Source organism: Sminthopsis crassicaudata, chromosome 6 (assembly GCF_048593235.1).
Source record: "Sminthopsis crassicaudata isolate SCR6 chromosome 6, ASM4859323v1, whole genome shotgun sequence".
In the NCBI taxonomy this organism is placed as follows: Eukaryota; Metazoa; Chordata; class Mammalia; order Dasyuromorphia; family Dasyuridae; genus Sminthopsis; species Sminthopsis crassicaudata.
In genome coordinates this window covers 83,950,193-83,971,975 of record NC_133622.1, presented here as the reverse complement: position 1 = coordinate 83,971,975, position 21,783 = coordinate 83,950,193, and the positions used below count along the sequence as shown (strand labels likewise).

General features: G+C 32.9%; 2 protein-coding genes across 2 annotated transcripts in view; both read left to right on the top strand.

Annotated features, from left to right (window-relative positions):
* Nucleotides 1-346: 346 nt before the first annotated feature.
* On the top strand, nt 347-9,527 carry LOC141547273 (putative ATP-dependent RNA helicase DDX60). Its single transcript, XM_074275750.1, has 8 exons — nt 347-410; nt 1,255-1,324; nt 3,074-3,263; nt 3,719-4,060; nt 7,182-7,301; nt 7,747-7,917; nt 9,043-9,201; nt 9,516-9,527. The coding sequence occupies exons 1-8, from the start codon at nt 347-349 to the stop codon at nt 9,525-9,527; spliced, it is 1,128 nt and encodes a 375-aa protein (XP_074131851.1).
* Nucleotides 9,528-12,106: 2,579 nt separating this feature from the next.
* The window catches only part of LOC141546526 (putative ATP-dependent RNA helicase DDX60), a 52,721-nt gene continuing 43,044 nt past the window's right edge, over nt 12,107-21,783 (top strand). Inside the window, exons 1-5 of the mRNA XM_074274423.1 lie at nt 12,107-12,243; nt 15,208-15,363; nt 15,995-16,097; nt 18,312-18,427; nt 19,514-19,683. Coding sequence (XP_074130524.1) covers nt 15,237-15,363; nt 15,995-16,097; nt 18,312-18,427; nt 19,514-19,683 — 516 coding nt within the window. The 5' untranslated portion in view covers nt 12,107-12,243; nt 15,208-15,236. The remainder of the gene's footprint in view (nt 12,244-15,207; nt 15,364-15,994; nt 16,098-18,311; nt 18,428-19,513; nt 19,684-21,783) is intronic.

Genomic DNA, 21,783 nt, shown 5'->3' with positions numbered 1-21,783 from the left:
TATTGTTTTATAATGAAGTACCCAGGTGAGAGAAAAACAGGGAAGCCAAAATAATGAAGTTTAAAGATCATTTATTACCGGCCAGGACTGATCCCCAAACACCAAGACTGGAGGGGTCAGTAATGAATAGCCCGGGGCCATATATTCATAGAGAGAAGAGAGATAGAGACATCAAAATGTTTCTTAATACATTTGTCATAATAAAGGAATTTCTATTCTAAACAGTAGGCAAAAAGTTATCACTCTAAGGGGGCCATTCCCAGACAGCAACAAGCAGTATTTCTTTAAGCTTACCAGATTGTCAAGGTCTCAAGTTTTTCAGGACAGCACATCTGGGGCTGTAAGGATGCCATCTGCAGTAGGGAGTGAAAAACTTCTAACAACGAAGATTCAAGATTATGTTTCTCATGGTCCCATGTGAGGTGCCTTTCCACTTCAATAATCTAGCTTTACTAATTTTTTATGAGATGACTTAATAGGAGGAGAAGAAGGAAGAACATATTTGGAAATGAAGATGATATAAAACAACATTTGTCAATAAAAATCAATTCAAAAAGGAAAAATTAAGGGAAGCTATGTCATTATTCAGTGCCTTATTTCAAATTTTAGTTGGGGATTATGTACTTTTTTATATTCGATGAGGGCAATGAGATCATAGCATTTTAGATGTATAAGGGATGTAGTTCTCACCTCATTCTATCTGAAATCCTTGATTATGCTTTCCCAATCTTTAGAATGGATAACTCATGATATTCCTGTCCTTTTGAAGCCCTTTCTAGGCCTGACTCAGGTGACAACTTCTCAAGCCTTACAGAATATTGAAAGATTTCATTTATGAAAATGATAAATGCTTGTGGACTTTAACATTTTGTATAGAAGGCTCTAGTGTAATATAAGGGAAAGTAGGTGGCAAAAAGGGTAGAGATCCAGACTAGAAAAATCCGAGTTCAAGTGTTGCCTTAGACATTTATATTATCTGTGTGATCCTGGGTATAACACTGAACTTCTTTATGCCTCATCTATAACATAAAAGTTTGCTCATCTATAATATAAAAGTCATAATAGTACTTAACATACAGGGTTGCTGTTAGGGTCAAATAAATGAGTATATTAAATTATTAACATATTAAGACATTTTGGAAACTTAAAGTACTATATATAATATCTATTATTGTTACTTGACATTTGAAGGTGGTTTTATCTGTATATTGTTAATTTAAAATTGAATGTATAATATCCCTTTTTTTTTTAAAGGATTAACAGAATGTAAGGAATTTCTGAGGAATTTGTCCATCTTTATTTGGGATAGTCTGGCAAAATCTCAGTAAGTATGGTAGAATTCACTGAGTCAATTCTATAAAACTTTTGCATATTTGTTTGGGAAGTTATGATTTCCTTTCTGGCAAGAAGAATTCTTCAGGCACAGCTAATTGGGAGAGAAGATTTGCATGTTTGTACCTCTAACATGAAACAGAATTTGACATCTTGGAAATGTGGAACAATTCATGGAAATATTTAAAGAATAGCAAAAATATGGGGTTATTTTTTCAGCCAGTTTTAGTATTGTGTAAGATTTACCTGACAATGTAAATTTAGTTCATCCTATAATTAATCCATTAGCGGTCTAAATTATTGCAAGTTTATGAACTTTGTACAGAGAAAGCAAATATTATGCAACCTTATTCATGCTACATAAATATTCTTATGTAAGTTTGAGGAAAGACAATTTTAATAGTTAACAGATTAATGAATCTGCTTATGCACACACTTGTAATTATCAAATATTAACATGCTGCTTTGATTATAGTCTTGAGTAAATTAAGATATGTTTATTTTCTACAATCTAGAAGTGACATGTTTCATGCATAAGTTCAACAAATAAAGTTACTTGTTAGCATTTCAATATTAGGTACCTATTATAAGTCAGGCATTGTACTAAACTCCTGAGATACAAAGGAAAGGGCAGGAAACAGTTTTTGTTTCCAAGGAGTTCATAGTCTGATGGGGAAGACAACATGCAAATACTACATATAAACAAAACAAATGTCAAACTAATGGAAAGCAATCTCAGAGGGAAAGCACTATGAAGAACTGAAAAAAAATTACCTAAAGAAGTTGGGACTTCACTTGAAATGGAAAGGAGGATGGGAAAGTAAGAGATGGAGCTGACCTCTGGGAGAATTCCAGGCAGAGGAAACAATGATGCAAAAGATTCTTACAAGGTACTAAGACAGTGGAATTGATAGAGACAATAATTATCTAATTTAGTATGGTTCAGTATGAGGAGATGTTATGGATCAGAACTTGAAACAAGGTACTAAGTGGAATTGAGGAGACAATGGTTAAATCTAATTTAGCATTGATTTAATCCTACAACAAATAATGGTTTCCTAGTGATGTAATGATTGGAGTATACTCAGTGCACAGCACATAAGCAAGAAGTTCTCAGAAACCCACAAGCCCACTCTCGGAGGCAGAGTCAGATTCATTCCATATTCCACCTTTGTTCTGGCTGGAGATTTGGAGGGAACTAGAGGCTGAAGCTGGAAGAGACAAAGAACTATCATCAAGAGCTCTCGGAACCAAGTTGAGAGATAGGCCTCTAAGAAAGCTAACCAGGCTATTTTGAAGGAGACAGTAAAGGATCTGAAGTTTTAGCTCCTGGCTGCATTTGAGATGATTATTACACAGAACTGAGACTAAGGCTGTTCCCAGAAGCTCCCCAGGAAATCTGCTCCCAGAGAAGATTATACTTTAAAGAACATTACAGTTCAGCTAATTATTCCATAACAAACACTATTAATATAATTGAGTAGGAGTAAAATTATCCACTTGTAACAATTTATTCCACAAAATCTGGTCTACTTTTGGACTACCATAACTATGTAGTTATATGGCATATTATTGATTTTTTATTTTCTTAGAAATTGGTATTGAAGAAATCTTTTGACTTTTTATAATAGTTTTTATTTACCAGATATATGCATGGGTAATTTAATCTTTTGACTTTTAATGTCATTTTTCATTTTAATTTTTCATCAGTTGCATTAATGTAATTTATATTTCTGTCCAGGACAGTCAGCTTACTTAAGGATTTTGTTGAGTCTGAATTTTTTTTGATTGATGGAGATTCATTATTTATCACTTGCATATGGAATAAGACATTTAAAAAAGGACAAAATCTTCACTTCTTCTATCTAGTGGAGCAGTTTCTGCACAATTTCAACCAAAAAGAAGCCAGATATGTAATTGTTTTCTTTAAGGTAATAAAAATAGCATTTGAGTTTGTAAATAGATGATAAACATAGAATATGCATGTGCACATATATATTGTATGTAGATATGGACATGTGTGTATATGTGTATATATACAGAGAAAGGGGGAGAGAAAAAGACAGAGAAAGAAATAAGGAGGGGGAGAGAGAGAGTGAGAACAAGAGAGAGCGAGAGAGAACTAGAGAATGAGAGAGCAAGAGCGAAAACAAGAAAAACAGAGACACAGAGGTGGGGGGGGGCTTGAGAGACAGTTTGTATTTTAGGAAGAAGTGTTATTTCTGGGTGATTAATAAAAATTCATAACTAGTCTTAATTATACTACATAATATCTTTAAGTCTTCAAATATAAGCATTTCTAATTAAAAACAAAGTATTTTGGTATTAGAAGAACATTGATACCACCTTTCTTGTGCTGCACTAACTCTTTTAAAATTTTGTATAGGATGGAGAAAATATGTATTTTAATTATCCTGAACTCCTCAGCCTCCGCACTGCATTGATACAACATCTAGAACATAATACACAAGTTCCTATTCATACTGAATTTTCCAGTTGCCTGTCTCCAGAATGGGAAATTTTTCTTAAAGAAAGTTATCCATACTTTCTAATTGTCTCAGATGAAGGAATAACTACGCATCAAACTGACTATTTAAACATACTTATAATTCATGCTCTTCATAAAAAAATCAATGTGGTCCTTGCTTCAGGACAAGAAACAAACATTCTCCGTGTTTTTGGCTACCAAACCCAGAGTCTATACACTCACAGGGAATTCTTTGAAAAGGTATGTTTTAATAAATATAGTCACTTAAAAGAAACAAGTAATTTTTTTTTCCCCTGAGGCTGGGGTTAAGTGACTTGCCCAGGGTCACACAGCTAGGAAGTATTAAGTATCTGAGATCAGATTTGAACTAGAGTCCTCCTGAATTCAAGGCTAGTGCTTTATCCACTGTGCCACCTAGCTGCCCCGGAAACAAGTAATTTGAATTAAACACAGTATGTATAATAGGAAAAAATTTGTCCATATCATCAGCTTTAGAGTGTCTTAAAATATTTGATAAAAAATGATAGTTATTTGAGAAAAATACTCAGGAAAACTCATTTATGTTAATTATGTTTTTAAAATCCTTATAGATTGTTGAATATTTAAAAAACATATTATCCTAGATTATTAGTAGTATATTATTCTATATTATATTACTATAGAATATAAAATTATAATATTGTTATAATCTCCTTTATTATGTGATTTTTAAATTTTAAATTCTATTACTATCTTTTAGCTTTAAATCACTTTTATTTCCTAATATATTCCCTTCTTCCCCTCCCTAGAGAACCATCCTTTGTAATAAAAAAAAAAATTGAAAGAAGAAACTAAAACATCACTGAATTTGACTTATTAGGTGAATACACACACACACATATATCTATATATGTATATGTTTGTGCTTGCACATGTGTGCACATATCAAACATATCAGGAAATGTAGTAAAACAAGAGTACTATGTGTATATAGTAATTTTCACTTTAAAATTGTTATTTAAATTATTTTTATAGTAATTCCTCAAGGGACGCTGGTAGCATTACCCCCATTTTAGAGATGTGACAAATTGAACCACAGAACCCAGAGAAATCTATTTACTTGTAGTCTGGCAGGTACTGTCTCTTTTTGGCAGAACTGTCTCTTTTTGATCACTTTTTAAAGTTAGATTCATTTTTCTATATTATCTTTTTGAGGCATGCCTGAAAATATACTTATGGCTGAAATTAGATACGTAAACTCTGGGAATGAGAAAATAGATTTTCATTTTCCTCTTTACACTTTCAAATAATTGCCTGATAGTTTCTGTTATTATTACCTTTACTTTGCTATCTCTAAGTTACTTTAGCCCAAGAACTTTCTGCTTTTATGGGAGTGGAGGCATAGAATAGATTTTTTTTTTTTTTTTTTTTTTTTGCTTTCCATGTTGTTTCCATGTGTTTATATTTTCTTCAGCATGGCCAATTTGTCACATTATATTTCTTCTTGGCATCAGCTTTGCTTTATCATTGTAAAATTGAAGTTCTCTGCAAGAACTTGAAGCTAAAATTAGTAAATTTCTACAGCTAAAAAGATAATGAAATCTAATTCAACCACATTTTGGAGTCATATATTCTTAGACATCTATATTTATGTTAACAAAACATGACTTTTATGGACTTAGGCAGTAAGGAAACTCCTTCTGTCAATGCAAAGCAGTGCATCAGGGAATTTCTCAAAATCACTACCGCCAGTATGTGTCAGTGTTGTGAAATGAATTTGTCTTCTTGCCTCCAAGGTCAAGTTTCTACCCATTATGACTCCTTAGCATTATATTCTTTTAACAAAAAAAATGCCCTCAAATGCAATAGAAAAGAATAAAAATAATAATCATGAATAAAAACAAAAGGATAGACATTTAAATGGTACTTTAACATTTTCTAAGTAATTTTGAGACAGCTGGATGATACAGGGGAGTAAACACTAGAATTGGAGTAAAGAAGACTTGAATATGAGTCTTGCCTCCAAAACTTAGTTGTGTGAACCTGGATGAATCACTTAAACATCATTAGCTTCAGCTTTGTCATCTGCAAAATGGAAATAATAATTCTACCTGATCCCCAGAGATCTTATGAGGATCAACACATGGAAAATAGTTTGTTAACTTTAAAGTGCTGTATATATGGTAATCCATTATTATTATATTTATCTTATTGAAAGGATAAGTGGAATATAGCAAATGTTTTATGAAATTTAATGTTTTAAGCTGTTATAAATGGTTTTGCTTTTAACTTGTGTTGGAGTGTTCATTTTTCTTGATTGTTTTTATTAGAAATTAAGACTGCAGAGCAAAAGGGAGAGTGTTGTTCTGATAGAACAATGCTACTATGTGGGGATGGCAAAAAAGGAAAGAGAAGAGAAGAGATCAGATGTACAACTTATAGTGCTTTTAGCTCCACAGTTAGGCTGGTAGTACCAGCATTGAGCAAAAAACATATATATATATATTCCAATCTAAGTCTTCTTCATCCCCCACCCCCTACCCCAGCTACTTAGGACTCAAATGATTTTAGATAAAAGAGCTAGTGACACTAATAGGAGACTACCCATCACCACTAGTAGGGAGAGAAAGATGGAAATCTGGACCACTGAAAAATTGGTATTCTCTGGATTATCTGGTAATGAATGAAAAATGAGGGGCAGGAACCAGTAAACTTTAATTGTGCTAAAGTAAGCAAGTAGGTGGGGAAAGGAGTGGTGCTTAGTCTCTGGGTTGGTTAAGCTATGGTCAATCAATAATCATTTATTAAGTGTCTATTATTTACTGGATACTGTGTTAAGTTGTTCTGAGGATACAAGAAAAAGTGAAAGATAGTATTTGTTTTCATAGCACTCATAGCCTAATAGATGAGACAATAGCCTAATAGATGAGACAATATCTAAACAACTATATTAAAAAAATCTTTGAACTAGATGAAATGGAAATAGTCAAGAGAAAAGTCACTGGAATTAAATGGGGAAGGGTCAAAAAAAAAGTTTCTTGTGGAATTCTTGAGGGTCATCTCCTAAATCACAAAAGTTATTTTAATCTGAAGTAGCTAAGTAACTTACTTAGGTAAACAGATCCTCCATGTGTTGGAACAATCTAGGTAATAGCCATGATCCTTTTGTATTTTGCCTATGGAGGTCTGTTTACAAAATGAAGTCAGACAATTAAAGGTATTAGATATCTTAAGTCTGTTTTGAGATTGAAACCTAAACTTAGAGCCATATAACAGATCCTCACATCATACTTAAAACATAAAATTTAGTTACAGGTTGTATAATTTAAATTTACCTAGAATATGAAATTATTTCTTTTCTTTTTTTGTTTTTGTTTTTTAGCATGAGAAAGAATTATATCAAGCTCATAAAGCCATCATTGAGAGTTTTCAAATGTCTCAGGCTACAGAATTGCTTTTGTACAAATATTTGAAACTGAACTTGGGAGATATGGAAAAAGAGGTAACATTGTTTCTCTAGAAACTTTGTATTAATAATAATAGCTTGCATTTAAGTATGCTTATTATGTGCCAGACAGTATACTTGGGGTTTAAAAAATGGGATAATTCCCATTTGATCCTCACAACAACGTTGTGAGGTAGATGCAATAATTATCCCAATTTTATTTGTGAGGAAATTGAGGTAAAAAATTTTAGTAGTTTGTCCAGGATTACATAATTAGTAAGTATTATTATTATTATCATTTTTGGAACTGAACTTGTTGGAAGAGAATCCTATTGAGAAAAATGCTTCTACTAAAGCAAAGCAGCTCCTACTGTGGAATTTGTAATTTTAAAGGGTTGACTGGGGGCACTGAGAAGTTAAATAATTTTCCCAAGGTCACATAGCATTCTACTTGTCTAGATTAAGAAAAGATTTTATTTTTGTTTGTTTATTTTGATTTTAGGTCCATCAGACAATATCTGTTCTCAGAAATATGTGGCCAGAAGGGGGTGATATCAGAAGTACTGTCTGTTCTCTTTCATGTTCAGTGGTGTTAAAAACCTATAAAAACATGCAAGATGCTGCAGAAACCATTGGGAAACCAAGGGAAGACATAGAAGAAGAGAGCACACAGGTAGAGTTTCTATTGATTAATCAATAACCTTTATGAAATATAATGTGTCATAAGTATTTTAAAAATAATTTTATAATTTGTGACTCATTACACAAGGTTCCATATTTATGAAACATCTTGGAGTTGTTTTCCAAATGACATCAGGACTTCCACAAGATGATAAGAAGCTAAGATCAGCTACACAGACTTGTTCTGTAACCCACTTTACCATCTAGGCTTGGATGGTGGTTATCATGTAGGGGTTAGGCAAATAAATAGAAAGTTATGAAGGGTTGCAGCTTGGCTAGGGACAACAGCAAACTATATAGGTGACTGTGGTGATTTCCCTGGTATTATAAATTGTGTCACTAACGCAAAAACCTCCAAATCACTCACACATTTTCCCTATTTCTTTTTATTTGGCTAAAGTCCTTCTTTCTTCTCTTGTTTTTTTCTTATAACCTTTCGTTCTAAAGCTGGAAGACCCTTGGATTCATACCTAATTTGCATGTTTATGGTCTGTTACTTTAATAGTTAATTGAAATAGCATTTAGATGGCCTTCAAGGTCTTTAAAGCACTTTGTATCTATATTATTAATCTCCAAAACAACCCTTTGAGGTAGGTGCTATGTTTTTAAGGCCTGTTTTACAGATGAGGAAATTGAGCCTGAAGACTCCAACCAATCTTTACTTGCTCCATTAAAAATGACTTTAATTTTACTATAGTAGTAGCCATTTGATGTGAACTTCCTAAATCTGTTTCCTCTACTCCAAAAAATTTCTTAACCTCATCAACCATTCTTCTTCTTCCATCTGTTTTTACAGAGAGATAATATTTCTTCCCCAAACTGGTTTTCTATCTACATGCTTGGGGCTATCTTCTCCTGCCTTCTATAGGGCCTTGTTTCAGCTAACAGCCTTATCCTTCATGTATTTTCAATTTCTTCTTCTCCACTGACTTTTGTCTTCCAAATGATTGCTAACAATCTTAGGTTTCTTAATCCTAGCAAAACTCTCTGTTGACTCTTTTGCTCCATCCAAGGAAGTAGGAACATAGAAAAGAAAAAAATGGCATAGTGGCAATCTTTTAACCAAAATTTCTCTACATGTCACATATATCTTGAATTAGTGTTTGTGTTTTTGTAGGAGTGTGCTGAAGCCTTAACACTGCAGGAAGCAGCTGACCTTTGCAGGATGCTCTGTTTGAGTGTGTCTTTTCTCCAAATCTTGCCCCTTTCTCAACGAGCCAAGAGTAGAATCATCCATTGCCATTGGGAAAAGAAACTTTCACAGTTTTTAAGAATGGTAGGCATTATTTTGTGGCAGTTCATGATAATTCAAATGATAGTTATATCAGTTCTTAATTTCCATTTCTTTTGTTTTTAGTGGGAAATTTTTTCAAGTGTAATAAATAGCTTGCAGTTTTTTTTGAGAATTGTTTGTTCATAAGCTGTTATTTGTCTAAATAATTTGAATTATACCCCTCCTTGAAATGACTTCTAGTCTTCAAACACTTAATTAAATGTAGTTTTATGATGTTTAGTGTTTAATCTAAATTTAATGATTTTTCTTCATGCTGGCATTAATGTCGGACTCAATTATTTTTGTTTCTCTTTCAGTGTGAGAAATGAACAGAAGACAGTTGGGTGACAAAAAGTAGAGAGTGGTAGACCTGGAATCAAAGGGATTGATGAGCTTAGAGATGAACTTCTCCAAATTAGGAAGGGCTATTCTTTAAAGCCATTATGTATTATATATGAAAATGAAACCTACTTTTTAGAGATTATATCTCTAGTAAGATGATTAGGTGGCTCAGTATACAGAATTTGGGGCCTTGAGTAAGGAAGACATTTGAATTAGAATCCTATCTCAGATATTTGCTAGTTCTTTGTCTATGGGCAAGTCACTTAAATTTTATGATCTATAAAATGGGGATAATAATAGCACCTGTATCTTTAGGTTGTCTAAGTAAGGTGATTTTAAAATCTTAAAGCATTATATAAATGCTTCCTTTTCTTTATCTTATGTTTGCCATGCTGTTTCCATTACATATTTACATATTATGATAAATAAAACAAATACTATAATCACATATTATATAAATACATATAATCATACTAAAACATATAATCATATATACATCAAATATTATATTACCACTTTACATTATGTATTATAACATCATATTATTTTGACTATTATATTATCATATTTAAATATGTCATGAATAAAAAGCACTATGGAATGGATACAACATTTATTATGCTTACAATTAAATTTAAATATTATGTATTAAACACAATATATGCATAAACATTGATATAAAACCCAAATATATTACATAAAATATAATAAAACATTAAAGTGTACTGTTTAAATTTTGGTTTTTTGATGATTTATCTATGCTTTGAAGTTAGCTTTGTGCTTAACAAATCTTTTCATTTTGTAAAACCACTAATTTATCATTTAAATAAGATCATAAATACAATGTTTAAAACACTTAAGAAAATACTTCAGGCCTATTTAAATACTTTGGAATTACTTATTATAGATAAACATTTACAAACTAATTGTAAATCATTCTCCTCTTGAGGAAAGAGCTTTAAAAACTTTTAAGCATTGTTTTTATTTCAGCTATTATAATGTGAATTATTGTTACACATTTAAAAAAAAAGAATATCTGTTTTGGTGAGATACAGTTTTGAACTGAGGAAGGAAATGTTAAAAGCTATGGGCCATTTTTTTTTTATCCTTATTGTTATAGCCAAGGTGTTGCTTTCCCTCTACAGTTTTGCTACTTATTAAAGCATCTTTCTAGGAGCAAGGGTAGTGAAATTAATGAATAACACTATTAGTATTTTCATCTACATTTAAAAAAAATTAAAAAAAAAACAAACCCTGAATTGCCTCCCCTCCCCCCCAGGGCCTTAAGATCACTTGAAATCAGTAACAACCATTTTTTTAAATTAGTGGAAAAAAAGTTGGAATCATTAAGAACTGAACTTGGAGTGAGAGGACCCTGGGCTCAGCAACAGTATGCCTGTGTGACCCTGGGAAAATCATCCTGACTCGCTGAGACTCAGTTGCCTCAGATGTTAAATGAGGTATTTGGACTTTATGATCTCTGAGGTTCTCTTTAGTTCTAAATCAAGAATCCCACATATTCTAATCTCTTACCCCATATTCTTTAAACCACCTCCTGTTAACATCTGTGCCAAATGCAGTCTATCTGAGTTATATGAGATAGTTTTCTGATGTTTGCATTATTATCACATTACTCCTGACAGATAGACTTGTGTATGGAGAACATTTATCTTCTTCATTAGCCTATTAGATACACAGGCAACTTAAATAAATATCATACAATCTTTTTGTTAGCACAAATAGTCTGACTTCAGTCTCATAGCTGATAAAGGAATTAAGAAAGCAACCCAAAGAACATAATTCAAGATAGTGATTTTTCTTTTTTCAACTATGAGGATAGTTTTTAAACATCCCTGAATGTCTTGGATTGCTGCATGACCATAAACTATTCACATTGGTTTGACAGATTAGAGAGAAGTAACAAGTAACAAGAATGATTCTAAGTGGTTTTATTTTATTTTGGATCAGATCTGTGATTTCATCAAAGTAGAGAGCTCCTGATGTTGAAACCTGCTGTATCAAAGCAAAACAATAATTATTGTCTTAGAGAACTGTTTTTGGGTTCTGTGAGGTTAAGTAACTTTTCCAAGATTATAGAGTTGGCAGTTGCCTGAAGTGGGGCTTGAATTCTTTTCACTCTGATACTGAGGTTGGATCTTGTAATTGTTATGTCAAGCTGTCCATCTGACTATACATGCACACACCCATATGTACACACATGTTTATACATACAGATGTATGTAATTTATAACAGCATCTTTAAACATTTGAAAAATAGTAGCAACACATGAAATATATATAATGTTCAAAAAGTGGAATTAATTAATGTGAGTTCAGATATAAATCATATTCCTTATAAGTTCTATTGCCTTTTCAGGGGCTATGGCTCAGAATTCAGGAATCATAGGTCTAAGGCTCTCAACTATCCACATACAGAAATAAATTAAAGTAAAATGAAGGAATTCTTTAGATGTAAGCCATATTTTATTTTGGTATCACTGAAATAACAATATTCTTTCAATGTATGTGCATTTTTTAAAAAACACACATTTTTTCCCTAGATGAAAAGATGTGAATTTTTCATTTTAAAAGAAATAAAATCTACAAATGAGTGGAAAGTAGATTTCACATTCCTGCCTGATTTGACAGATAATCTATTGTGGAAAAATATTGCATACTACTATGAAGTTGAAAATTGCACAGGTATTTGTTTTTCATTATTTTCATTATTGCTTTTTAAGTTTTTATACTTCATAGATCGTAAGATCATAGAGGTGGATTTAGAAAGTAATTTTAAAGCTAACTAATAGAGAGAGCAGCAGCTGATATAATATTTTGAGCAACTGTTTAGAGGTCAGAGGGACAGGAGTTGAAATTTGGCTTTAAACACTTTGTCTTGTAAACAAGCAAACAAACAAATAAATAAAGGAGGGAAAAGTTATCTAATTGAACTACTCTTTTTTCATAGATGAGGAAATAGATCCCGCAGTGTTAATTGCATGAAAGATTTGTTGGAAGTAGTAGGGGAATATCAACTGAAGAATTCAATATACTACACAGGCTAGTAGAGAGGCGATCTAAGTAGTGGATGAAGATCTGGACCTAGAGTCAATGAGATCTAAGTCTTCTTTCTGATATTTAACTAGCTGTGTGACCATGGGGATGTGACTGAATATCTCTGAGCTTCAGGCAACTCTAACTTACTGACAAGTTGAAATCACTAGCTAGGGGGAATCACCTACAAGTCCTTGATCCAATTGGGCTATGCTTGCTGTTTTTTGAATTCTCCTCCCAAAAATAATAGAACATATCACAGAAGATTTCTTCTTGCCACCATACATGCAAGTTTTCTTAAGGGACAAAATATTATCATTTCTTTCCCAAATTACTTTTGAGAATTCCCACTAAGGAAGTTTTCTCTATAATGCAGAATAATATCTGCTCTTCAATTTAAAGTTTTACACGAGATATTTAGGGTATCTCAAATCACATTAACATCAATTACAAAGATTTGATTCCCTCCGAGAGGAGAAACTGTGGCTTGATGAAAGAGCATTGATTCTAGAGTCATAGGAGCTGGCTTCAAATTCAACCTCTTACCCATAGTATTTGAATGATTTTGGTCATTTAGCCTTCCTGGCCACAGTTTTTTCATCTGTAAAGTTAATGGGTTGAACAAAATGTCCTCTAAGATCTCTGCCAGTTGTAGATCTATTATATTACAATCTATTAATTATTAAAAGGAAGATATGCATCTTAAGAGGGTAGTTATGTGGCACAGTGGATAGAATGATGAATCTGGAGTCAGCAAGTCTCATCTTCCTCAGCTCAAATCCAGCTGCAGAGACTTAGTAGATATGTGACTCTGGGCAAGTAACTTAACCCTGTTTGCCTCATTTTCTCATCTGCAAAATGAGCTGGAAAAGGAAATGACAAACCACTCTGGTATCTCAAGACAATTTCAAATAAGGTCATGCAGTATTGGACATGACTAAAAAACAACTTAACAACAACAAAATGGATCCTTAAAAGTGCTGAGTAATTCTTATTACAGAAATTGTATTGAAAATTGTATAGAAATTCCATTTTTTCTCTCTAAGATTAATCACGTATTTATTTAACTCATTTATTGTGCTACTTTGTATCATTTACTCTACTTGTCATTAAAGCCAGCATTTTTTTAAGGAAGAAGAAATTCAAAAGCCTGGGAGTACTTGGACCAAAGGTTTTTGGTTTATGAAAAGCTGTAAATATTCACATTAATGACTAGTGGGCAAACATTTTCTCCTTGGCAACCTAGGATACATTTTTTACTATATCTTGCACACCTCTACCAGCAAAGATAGAAACTGCTCTATGACTTTTCATGATTTTCAATGTGTATCCATTCCTTTCCATAAATCCTCCCTATAGGATCTACTTGGCAACCTAGAGGATTCTTCATTCATTTAGTATCTCAAAAAGTAGCAATGCAACACTGTGGCTATTCTATCTACCAATCTTAAGCTATATAATTATACCAAAATTATATCATAGCATATGATGTCATGTTATATCCATATTATTACATCTAACTATATCTAGCATTCTTATTACATAATCATAAATCATATTTTCCCCAAATAGTTTTCAAAAATTTCAAGGTGAGAATGAGGAGTTTTAGATGCTTTTGTAAGGTAAGACAAAGTTAGGCTTGAATTCTTAGATTGAGAGAAAGCATTGAACATTTATTAAGCGGCTACTATGTGCCAGGTACTGTGTTCTACTTTACAAGTATGTTATTTGATCCTTATAACAACTCTGTGAACTAAGTACTATTATGACACCCCTCTCCCAATTTTATGGTTGAAGAAACTGAAGTAGGCAGGGGTGGAATGGCTTGCCTAAAATCACATAGCTAGTGTGTGAGGCCAGATTTGAGCTGTCCAGCTGCCTCTGATCTAGAGAGTTCAGAAGCAACCTCGTCCCTTGGCTGTTTTATAATAGACAGGAAGCTATATAACTTGTTCAAGGCCATGGGTAGTGGTAAAACTTGAATCCAGATTCTCCTAGAACTAGTTTTCCTTCTACCACATCACACTGAGCCCCAAATCTGAAAGGAAATTACATTCTTTGCTGTGCAAACTCATGACATTGGATGTTAGCTGACATTTCTGCTTATTAATTAAGAAAACTGTATGTGGGATCACTTTTTATGAAGGCTCTTTGGATTTAGAATATATCTTTCCTTCTTATTTTGGATCTACTAGAGCTTTAATTTATTAATTTGTACTATATCATTCAAGGTTCACTTCCATAGATTGCATATAAATTCATCTATCAGAATGGGCAAAGCTTAATACTAATTATAATAAATTTCAAGGAAAACATACTTTCTTGAGTTGAAATAGAATTTTGAAGTATCAAATATAAAACAAAATAAAACCAAAAAGTTCCAAACAAAAGCAATTGATTTCTGATGCAATACTATAAATAATCATGCCTTTGTAATAGAAATTGACCTCTATTCAGAGACTAAAGATTTAAAAAGAAAATTTAGATGGCATTGTCTAAATATACTTGTTTTCAGTTTATGGATAACATTCTATGTAAAATATATATATGTATATATATATGTCTCCAAAGTATTAGAAATGACTACACAAATATTTTTTATTTCTAATGCAGGTTTAAATCTTGAAGTGGGTGATAAAATCATGCAAGAATATGAGAAAATGTGGAATACAGTATTAAGCCTGTCACAAGGTTATGATTTTGGAGGATCTATTCCTGTGAGAAGAACTTCTCAAAATTTTCTCACAAAGACACAAACATCATCTAGAGGTGATAAAAACTTTATAAAAACCAAATCTCATTTAAATCAGAAGGAATTGATTATCAGTTCAATTATAATTCTTATGTAGTCATATTTATTCTAAGAATAAACAGAGAAACAACAAATGTGGACTTACTTTTCTCATTTTTTTTGAGCAAAAATGTTGAAAAATGTTTAACATTAATTTAAACAGTTTGCATTTGGACAACCCAGAACCCTTGCTATTTTAATCCAAGGGAACCTATTTTATTCAGTTTTTGAGATTATGTATTTTCTCTGAAAACACAGTTATAATTCTATGAATATTTTTTTATCTTTACTGATGTCTTTTGTTTTTATATCTCATTAATTTCTGAATCCTTCCTGTCTTCCTCTTTTACTCAGCAAGCTTTCTCTTATAATAACGATTTTTTTCGTAAGGGGAAAATAGGTCAGTTTAACTATCATAAATCTAATAGGATGTACCAAATTCTGTACCTATAGTCCCTCTTGACTACAATGAAGGGAAGTGAGTGTATTTTATAACTTCTTTGAAGCTAAGCTTGGACTTTAGAATTACAGATAGAAGTTCAATTTTTTATTCTTTCCATGTTATAATAGTCCTTGATAACATCAACTCTGTTTCTCCATTTTTCCAAGCGTACAAACATGAGATTCCTAAATTGGGGCTTATCCCATTGAAATCGCAATTTGTGGAAGATTATGCTGGAGACATTTTGGAAGACTTACCTTTTCTAAGCAGGTACATCATTTGGGTGGTATTTATTATGATTTTGCTTGTTTTCTTTACATACATTCACACATAAATAAATATACACCATACACATGTTAATTAAATATTACATTGCTAACTAAGGCTTGTTTCTATGTCTGGAAAATGTTTCACATTGTGTATATGAGTATATGAAAAAATATTTTAGGGTCAGTATAATGTTGTAGATATATATTTGCACGTATATGTGTATACAGGTTAAGGAGGGGCTAAGATTTATATAAGATTTACTATCTCAGTGGCATTGAACAAGACATTTAGACTCTCTAGCTGTTATAAAATACAAGGGTTGTAGTATCTGTGTTTCTATAGTATCAGATCTGTGTATCTGCATTTCTTTTTTGCTCTGAATCTATGAACTTATGTTCCCAAGACTAATTGTCACATACTTAGGTTTTCTTTCCAACAAAAGATTATCATGTTCCACTTTGGAAACTGGAAAATTCACTTTGTATTTCTAATAAAATCTATATTAAATATATTTTGGTGAAATAAAGTGTATTAAGAGTTCAAAGTTCACCAATTTTAGTGTTATTAACCTTTACTCTATCTTTTATATCAGAATATATATCATATATATATATATATACATACACACACACATACACATACATATACATGGCCATATATAGATGTATGTATGTGTCTTTATTCTATCTCTTCAGAAATCTAACACACAGTCTCCTGTAATGTTCTCTCTAAAATGTATTGTTCTTTGTGGAGGTTTTCTTGGGGTCTCTGGAGCAGCCTTCCTTTCAGTTTAGTAATCACCATAAGTAAGCCAGGTGTTAAAGTCCAAATCCTTTATTGTCTCCTTCAAAGTCCTTTCTCCTTCACTTGGGGCTCAGCTAGTTTTCTAGCGGCCTTCTGGAGTCTTGATTTCATTGGAGAAGTGAAGGAGGAGAGCTTGCCATCAAGATGGTGTGAGATGGGATGAATCTGTCTGAGTCCAAGGTTCCAGCCTTCAGCCTCCAGCCTTCTGTTCACTTGTCTATCTCCCTGGCTGAGGCTTCTAGCTTATATGCCCCACACTGAGTACACACGGATCATTATGCCACTAGGAAACCATTATTTGTTGTAGGATTAAATCAATGCTAAACTAGATTTAACCATTTGTCTCAATTACACATAGTACTTTGTTTCAAGTTCTGGCCCATAACATCTCCTTGTAGGATCAAATCAATCATACTGAACCATGCTAAATTAGATAACTATTGTCTCTATCAATTCCACTGACTTAGTACCTTGTAAGAATCCTTTGTTTCAAGTTCAGAGTTCTGGCCCATAACAGTCTCCTTTGTATTTTGATATTTCTTCTTAAATGTTTTTCTTTCTCCCTCCTTCCTTCTCTTTGTCTCTCTCTCTGTGTGTGTGTATGTCTGTTTTCTTAGGTTTCTTGTTTATAGCATATGTAAGAAAAGAAAAACTTTGATGATGAATCACAGAATTCTAGAGTTAAAAAACATCCTTAGTTGCTAAGTTGTCTATACCTGAAAAATTATCTCTACTATGTCATACCTTACCCATAGTCATTTGGGTTATCTCTAATTATTTGGAAAAAATTTTAAACATAAAGCCTAATTTGATGAATTACAAATAGTCTGTGAACATTTTTTCAGGAGAAATATCCATTACAGAAATGGTTGAAATCATAAACAATGGTATCAGAATTGCAGATTGGAATCTTTTGAATATACTTGTGACTATCATTTCAAATGCATATATATCTACATATACATATATAGCCATGTGTATTTGTGTGCATATATAATGCATATATAGCATTATTGTATCTCTATTATGGATATGTGTGTATATATGTATGTGTGTATACATATATTTATATACACATACATACACATACTTACATATGGCTAGGAAGTGCAATAGTTGGAGAATTGAGCCTGGATTGAAGAAGATGTGATTTCATAGCTGATCTCAGACACTTATTAGCTTTATGATTGTCAGCAAATCTCCTAACTTCTCTCAGCCTCAATTTCCACATCACTAAAATAGGGATAATAATAGTACCTATCTCTTGGACTTATGATGATATAATGAAATAATATTCATAAAGTACTTTGCAAATAACTCTTAAAGTACTATATAAAGACTGGCTATTATTATTATTATTAATATTATATAATCAAATCACAAGACCTATATAATACATTTGTTTTCTAGTGATGATCCAGTTATTATATCTTCTATCAAGAGAAAAGAATTTGATGAAAGAATACACTGGCATTCTAACAGACCTCTCAGTGATGATTACAGCATTGCCAAGTTCAGCAATAATGGTAAAAATAATTTAGTAGTAATTTAAATTGTTTGTTAAAATTGGGTGCTTATTAGATACTTTTATTCTTTTACTATATACTAGTTGCCTAAATGATTGCCAAAGAAATGTGTTTAAATGAGCAGATTGAGACAGTTTGAGTTACATGGAAAAAAACACATTGTAAATAAAACAAATTAACCAAAGCTACATGCCCCATTAGATCTGACCAGGTCTTCTGCAATCCAATGTTAGTGGTGCAACAGTGCTACAAGAAATGTAATTTGTAGGCTCTCTCCCTTGAATTATACATCATAGAAAACATTATAGAAACATAGAAAAGAGTTTGCAGTTATTAAAACACCCCTCCCCACACACACTACACACATCTGGATTATTACAATACTGCTTCTTCCCCTACTCCGAAGCACAAATTCTCACAGAGAAATTGTGATGTAATAGGACCAATAGTGACCAGGGAACTGTACTATTCTGCTATACTATGTGGGAGGATGATTCATCATAGTGGTCTGTTATATCCCAAATTTGTTTTTTGAACTTCTGGGGGTTCCCAAAGCCTACTTTATATCATGGATTAGGACTAAAGTGATTTACAAGAAGACACAGTCTTAAGATTTTCCTAGAAGTTCTGGTTTAGGTTTATGATTAGGTTTATCAAGGGGACAAATCTCTTCTGGGATAGTTTCTGAAAACTGATAATTATGGGGATCTACCTGGACTGTGGGTGGGGGGAGACATCCATGAACCTCCAAGAAAGGCTTTTAAGGTTTCCTAAAAAATTAGTGACTCCTTGGTCCCAGGGTAGTTCCTCAAAAATGGTTATGGGCCTGAGTTAAAGAATTCTAACTCATATGTATCCTGGAGAATTCTTTTGAAAAAATCCAATAAATCTGCATCAAAATTGAAGGGATAGGCAAGTTTGTAATCAAAGTCTTGATTTTACCATAGTTCCTGGTAATGTAGCTATAGGGTTTGCCCAAGAGATTTGTGCTTTTTTGCAATAATGTTCTTTTCAGAAGCATCTTATTATAAATTTGTCTAAAAGAGCTCCTATTTAGAAAAAATTTAAATAACTTCTTCATTGCAGCTGAATCCAGAGATCCCAAACGACAAAGGGAGAAACAGAAACTATATACCTTTTATCAACATTTTGGAGAATCTTTGCTTGGAAAACACAGTTCAATGAGAATTGTAAACCAAGTGACTTTGCCACCTCCTCCAAAAAATACTTCTCAACAAAAGAAAATAAAATCAAAGGTAAATCGACTACCACAACTGATCACATTGAATGCATCTCTGATTAGATAGAAGCTACTCCTTCAGATGCTTTTCATTTATTGATAATTTCTTGTTTGCGAAAGAAAGAAAAAAAAAAGACTTTTAGGAGATGTATTCTTCTTAGAATGTCAAGGTCATATTTTCCCTGGAAACCTTAGCTATTCATTGTTCAAATCACTTTTGTAGTTTGCTAATTGCTCTGAGAAAGTTTAATTTTCTTGCATTGGACCAGCCTTGGTCTCAGCAGAATAATCACCATGAGAATAGTCAGGGATAAAGTCCAAAGTCTTTATTGTCTCCTTCAGTCTCCCAGTCTGTGCTAGAAGTCTCATTCAGTCAGCCAGACAGCAGTCTGCACATCCAAATGTAATGTCCTTCCTTCTAGAGCCCCCAAGTTGGGGTAACAAAACATACCATTGCTTTCTAGAGCCCCCACACCTGGGTGAATTAAAGTATAGAGTCCAGACTAGCTCTCTGGAGGATCTCAGTACCAGCCCGAGTCCTTGGTCTTAGTGGAGAAGTGATGAAAGCAGGAGATCAACCCTAAGGCTAGTCTAGTCTTCTCGGTGGCTGAGTTTATCTCTATTGCAATTATATACTATATTACAATTAAATCAATTCATCATACTCGGTATAAGCCAATCATTATGTTACTAGGGAACCATTATTTGTTGTAAGATTTATTCAATCATACTGAAATAGAGAACTATCAATCACCATGCTAAACTAGATAACCATTGTCTTATCAATTGCACTGAGTTAGCACCTTGTTGTAAGAATCTTTGCCTGAAGTATATTTCTCCAGAGTTCTGGCCCATTACAACTTTCCACAGTTAGAATTTGAGGGTGAAGATGAGGAGGGAGAGTATTTCAGGCCTGGGGGAGAGCTAGTGCAAAAGCATATATAACTGGGAAATTGTCATATTTTGAATGAGCAAGTACGCCTATATAACTAGATCATAGAGTACATGAAGGAGAGTATAAAAAGATCGAAAGGGTAGGAAGATATGTTATGAACAACTTTAAAAGTCAAATAGATGATATTGGATCCTGGATATAACTGAGAGTCATTGGAGTTTATTAAATGGAGTATGTGTAACATGGTCAGATCTAAGCTTTAAGAAAATCATTTTGGATTTCACATGCTAAATGGGGGACAGATTGAAACAGGAAGAGACTCTAGGCAGGAAGGTCATCTAGATACCTGATGTATTAATCCCTTAGAGATGATGAAGATCTGAATTGTTGTTTTTTGTCCTTTGTTCTTAAAAAGGACCAGTGGCATTATGTGTGATGTCTTGATGTGTATGTGAATTGGATTTCAATGAGGAGAACAGTACAAAGTTGTTAGCTTCACTCTCTCCTCCAGAGATATGAGTGGCAAAACAAAGGTCAAGATGACTTAAGATGGCCCAGGTCCTGAATTAGGATGGTGGTCATATGAGGGAAAGAGTGAAACACATAAGAAAGATATTGTGAAGATAGAAATAAAGAGAAGATAAACAACAGATTGGATATGTAGGATGAGTTCTAGAAATTGAGAATGTCACTGAGGTTGGAGGCCTGGGTGACAGTAAACGGAATTTGGGAAAGGGGGAGGTTAGGGGAAAAGTTAATGTGTTTGAGATGCTTCTGAACAACCCAGGTCAACATGTCTAAAAGGGATTTAGCTAGGGATGTGCAACTGGAGCTCTAAAGATACTAAAGGTACCAGATAACATGGATCTTTGAAATGACTGACATAGAGAATGCAACTAAACCTGTGGATGCTGAAACAATCGCAAAGCGATATTTTGTAGAGGAAAAAGAAATAATTCAAGATACATAATGCCTTCCTGACAAATCAGTGTTGATAGATTGCTTAGAATGGGAAGAGAAAGGGGAGAAGTTGTAAAAGAGGCTGGATAAGATTGCATTTTTTTTGCAACAGAGAATATTAAACTTGACAAAAAGCTGGCAAAATATATTCTGTGTGTAAGTAATCAGTTTATAAGATTAAATGGTTTTTGTAGTCCAATATTGAGTTGATTCTTCTGATAATATTAACATAAATTAGAGTTTTCTTATTTTCTGGATTAT

Bases quoted from the DNA above. Each gene is read 5' to 3' on its own strand.
- LOC141547273 (XM_074275750.1), top strand. From the start codon at position 347: ATGCCATCTGCAGTAGGGAGTGAAAAACTTCTAACAACGAAGATTCAA. The intron at 3,264-3,718 runs GTAATAAAAATA...AATTTTGTATAG, and splicing joins ATGTAATTGTTTTCTTTAAG to GATGGAGAAAATATGTATTT. The intron at 4,061-7,181 runs GTATGTTTTAAT...TTTGTTTTTTAG, and splicing joins ACAGGGAATTCTTTGAAAAG to CATGAGAAAGAATTATATCA.